Here is a 5,052-nt window from a genome sequence, read left to right on the forward strand (position 1 = left end):
ACAAATCCATGTCGCATTAAGCTGCGCCAAACACAAAGAATTTCCCCCGTTGTACTACGCTCTTTTGTGCAAGGACTGGAAGTATCCCCTTCAGAGTCATGTAGAGTCAGGAGACATGTGTTGCTTGCTTGATAAACCCATGCTTAGAGACAGAGCACAGGTATGTTTATTGTTTTATACCTGCCCAACAGGAAGTGATGTCAGACAGGAAATGGGGCAGACAGGAAGTGATAGCAAAACAGGAAATGGGGCAAGACAGGAAGTGATGTCAACAACCAGCAAACGATTTCAAGAACCAGCAAACCAGGAAGTGAGGTTAAGAAGCACTTCCTCAATACATAGCCAGTCTACAAAACACATGAGTAGAACAATCACATGTAGTAGAATAATCTATGACCACCGGAGTGACTTTATCCAGCATTGCTCAGTGATCAATGCCACATAACGTTACTGTGATTCTCATGCGTGCGTAATTACAGGCAAAGTCATTATCTCCAGCGGGTTGATCAGACTCACTAGGGAAAATAAACGCACGTTCCTTTCATATACTGCGCTCCAAACAAATGTATCCACGCAAGCCAATAAATCCATGCATTGCATGGGGGGCCCCAGCCGTGCGTCCATACATTCGCCAAGAAGACACTGCTCCGCCGCGCATAAGATATCTACTCCAATGGTTTAACCCCCCAGTGTCTATTTAAACCGAGACACTGAGAGACTAATGACAAAACATTACAATACACTAAAAACACATCCTAGTAAAATTTCCACAACAACTAAGTGAAAATGTCCAAATTGGGCCCAGTGTAAATATTTTGTGTGGCCACCATTATTTTCCAGCACTGCCTTAACCCTCTTGGGCATGAGTTCACCAGAGCTTCACAGGTTGCCAATGGAATCCTCTTCCATTCCTCCATGACGACATCACTAGTGGATGTTAGAGACCTTGCACTCCTCCACCTTCCGTTTGAGGATGCCCCACAGATGCTCAATAGGTTTTAGGTCTGCAGACATGCTTGGCCAGTCATCTCCTTTACCCTCAGCTTCTTTAGCAAGGCAGTGGTCGTCTTGGAGGTGTGTTTGGGGTCGTTATGTTGGGAATACTGCTCTGCGGCAGCCCAGTCTCCGAAGGGAGGGGATCATGCCCTGCTTCAGTATGTCACAGTACATGTTGGCATTCAAGGTTCCCTCAATAAACTGTAGCTTCCCAGTGCTGGCAGCACTTATGCAGCCCCAGACTATGACACTCCCACCAGCATGCTTGACTGTAGGCAAGACACACTTGTCTTTGTACTCCTCGCCTGGTTGCCGCCACACACGCTTGACACCATCTGAACCAAATAAGTTTATCTTGGTCTCCTCAGACCACAGGACATGGTTCCAGTAATCCATGTCCTTAAAGGAGAACTATGAGGCGAGTGCTTTTCACTCACCTCATAGTTCTAGCCGACCTGTGACAATGAGACTGTCACAGGTCGGCTCAGTAGATCGAGAAGTGAGCGAACACATACTGGCGTTCGCTCACCTCTCGATCCTGTCACAGCTCTCTGCCGTGACAGGGGAGGGGCTGGATTCCCCCCTCCCTGCTCCAATAACCTCAGTCATGAAGGGGTTAATCTGCTTGTCTTTAGCAAACTGTTTGCGGGCTTTGCGGGCTTTCTTGTGCATTATCTTTAGAAGAGGCTTCCTTCTGGGACGACAGCCATGCAGACCAATTTGATGCAGTGTGCAGCGTATGGTCTGAGCACTGGCAGGCTACCCCCCCCTTCAACCTCTGCAGCAATGCTGGCAGCACTCATACGTCTATTTCCCAAAGACAACTTTTGGATATGACGCTGAGCACGTGCACTCAACTTCTTTGATCGACCATGGCGAGGCCTGTTCTGCGTGGAACCTGTCCTGTTAAACCGCTGTATGGTCTTGGCCACCGTGCTGCAGCTCAGTTTCAGGGTCTTGCCAATCTTCTTATAGCCTAGGCCATCTTTATGTAAAGCAACAATTCTTTTTTTTCGAGTCCTCAGAGAGTTCTTTGCCATGGGGTGTCATGTTGAACTTCCAGTGAACAGTATGAGAGAGGGAGAGCGATAACACCAAATTTAACACACCTGCTCCCCATTCACACCTGTGACCTTGTAACACTTAACGAGTCACATGACACCGAGGAGGAAAAATGGCTAATTGGGCCCAACTTGGACATTTTCACTTCGGGGTGTACTCACTTTTGTTGCCAGCGGTTTAGACATTAATGGCTGTGTGTTGAGTTATTTTGAGGGGGCAGCAAATGTACACTGATATACAAGCTGTACACTATTATAGAAACTATGTTTGAAACCTACAAGAGCCCTGTGGCACTCATTGCACACAGTATGGGAAACCTATATACCCTTTATTTCCTTAACCACCAGACTCAAAACTGGAAGGACAAATACATTCATTCTTTTTTGGCTCTTGGTGCTCCTTGGGGTGGAGTCTCTAAAACAATGCGAGTTCTTGCTTCAGGTCTGTATAAAATGTAATTTTTTAAAACCTGCTATTTAATCATCACAAAATGTATTCAAAACCTAGCTAAACTTACATATGCATGCCAATATCAGTAAGTTAAATGTGAACTCAAAATGTATGTAATGCACATATTTAAGCTGAAGCTCAAGCAGATATTTAATACAAAATAATGCAGCTTTGTATTTATTCCGTATGAAATGTATTTTAATGCAAGCTGTGCAAGTTTCTGACTCGTACATGGTATTAAACGCTTGCAGGTTTTTGAATAGCAGAGCTCATACTGGAGGAAGGAAGAAGCACAAAAAGCCAATCAGTTGTGCTGCAGTGAAAGTAGCATGCTGATAGGAGGCAAGAGCAGCGTCACAGAAAGACAAGCTGATGAGTCTAATCAGAAAAATCCTCTGTCGGGAAGTTTAGCCCACATCCACCTAACAACAACTGTACTTCCTCCATCACCTCATCCCTCACAATTATTGCCTTTTGTCTCACTTGCCCCACCTTTTTAGATTATAAGCTTTTATGAGCAGCGCCCTCCTGTATTGAACTGTGCTATCCCCTTTCATTTGGTAGAGCTCCGCGCAAAGTGTTGGCACTATATACTGTAGATACTGAATAATGTTAATAGTCGGGTCTTCCCCCTGCCAGACAGGGCTGTGTTGTCTGGCAGAGCCCTGTAAATCTCAGAACTGGATAGACAGAGAAATCCTTTTGCAAGTAAAACAGTTCCCTTTATATGTATTTTATCTGTTTTTTTAACTGTTGCACGGAGTTCAGCTTTAAGATAACTAACAGGATTTTTTTACACAGTAAATATTAACGGGTTTTTTTTTTCTTATTGGTAAAATAGTGCCCTTATCAGGCTTGGTAATAAATGTATTATTTGCATTGTAGGAGATAACAACAGAATACCAGTGATCAGTTCTTTGCGGATTCGTGACCAACAACGCTCAGCAGTATCAACCAGTTGGCTACTTCCATACAGAAACACATGGTCCCTTGACAAAGTATTTGTAAGGACTCAAAATGCAAATTACACACTGCAGGACTATCAGAAGTTTTATAATGACATTGGCTTTCCAGAAGGTTGGGTCATGAGGAAAGAAACAGAGGGATTAATATCATCACTTACACCTCCTGGAGTTCCGGTACATTGTTTTTATGGTACTGAAGTGGACACCCCTGATTCATTCCAGTATGATAGTTTTCCAGACAAGGACCCAAGCATAATATATGGACCTGGAGATGGAACAGTAAACATAGAAAGTGCCTTACAGTGTCGCAAATGGGCGGGTAGGCAGAAACAGGCAGTATCTTTAGTGGAACTGCCGGGTAATGAGCACATTGCAATGTTGTCAAATATGACCACGATATCTTACATCAAGTTGGTCCTTTTAGGTAAATAGCCGACTGCACCTAAAAATGTCATAATCTGCCTTCTCAATGTGTGGAAAGGATTTTTTGGGCTCTAGTTCATCTGTTTTTTTAAATGGTTATAACTGCTGAGTTGTATTTTGCACAATTTCTAGCACATTTCACATATATTCAGCATATTAAGAAACAGTCAAATGCTATTGAAACTAAAGAAATTGTTTGGGTGTGTTCACTTGTCATTATAATTTTTTTACAAAATGTTTTGGCCACTGCATGCCTTTATCCATACTTTATTATAGAATGTATTGACTTACATAAAGGTTTATTACTTCTTTTGTCCCAAAACTAGAAGTGTCTTTCTTTTACTAAAAATAGGATCTCCCCTCCCATTTAACACTTCTGATGGCTAATAGAAATTTGCTATTTTTCACATGCACATTACAACCTTGAAAGTTTGAACAATACCATAAGGAGGAGGCAATGGTGGCGGTAACACTTAATGCGCTGTAGAAGTAATCGGGTAACTCTGCAGCCACCCAGATAACTTCTACCTTAAGGCCCCCTTGAGACCTACATGTTGCAGCAACACACATTTGGAGTGTGTGTTTTTCAGTTTGCATGTACCACAGTCCGCTGCCGTTTTCAGTGTACATGTACCTCAATTCACTGTATTGCTGTGTCCTTTTTTTTTTTTTATGGCACTCTGACATACTGAGGCACCAATCACCCGAAGCACCTGTGGTGCAGCTCACCACAATACATGGAAACGCACTGCCGTGCTTTGTGGTATACCGTATCATTAAAAATGGTGCAAGTCTGATTTTAGTTCCATTGTGGTGCATTGGCAGTTCATCGAAACGCAACATATGTTAAAGCGTGTGCTACATTGAGCAAGAGAGAACACAGCTTACAATGAACTTGTTTTAAAGCAGAACTCCAGGTAAACATTTTATTAACCCTTGCAGTGGGGATACCCCGCACTCCAAGGGTTAAATGCTCCTTTTTTTGCCTAGGGTAAAAAAAAAAAAAAAAGTAATACTCACCCGATTCTGCTTTTAGACTTGTCCCGGGAGCCTCCCAGCAGAAGTCTTAAGTCCCCTGAATCATCATGTCTTATACACAGTGTATAGGACATGAGGACGCAGAGGGACATACCATACCACCTGGTTCTAGTGTCAG

General features: G+C 43.2%; 1 protein-coding gene across 1 annotated transcript in view; it reads left to right on the forward strand.

Moving 5' to 3' along the window:
- Positions 1–3,956, forward strand: part of LOC108801424 (group XV phospholipase A2-like) — an 89,437-nt gene extending 85,481 nt beyond the window's left edge. Inside the window, exons 5-6 of the mRNA XM_018573317.1 lie at positions 2,279–2,499; positions 3,394–3,956. Coding sequence (XP_018428819.1) covers positions 2,279–2,499; positions 3,394–3,905 — 733 coding nt within the window. The 3' untranslated portion in view covers positions 3,906–3,956. The remainder of the gene's footprint in view (positions 1–2,278; positions 2,500–3,393) is intronic.
- Positions 3,957–5,052: the final 1,096 nt, after the last annotated feature.

This window comes from Nanorana parkeri, unplaced genomic scaffold, assembly GCF_000935625.1.
Source record: "Nanorana parkeri isolate BGI_ZX_2015 unplaced genomic scaffold, ASM93562v1 scaffold2331, whole genome shotgun sequence".
Taxonomy (NCBI): Eukaryota; Metazoa; Chordata; class Amphibia; order Anura; family Dicroglossidae; genus Nanorana; species Nanorana parkeri.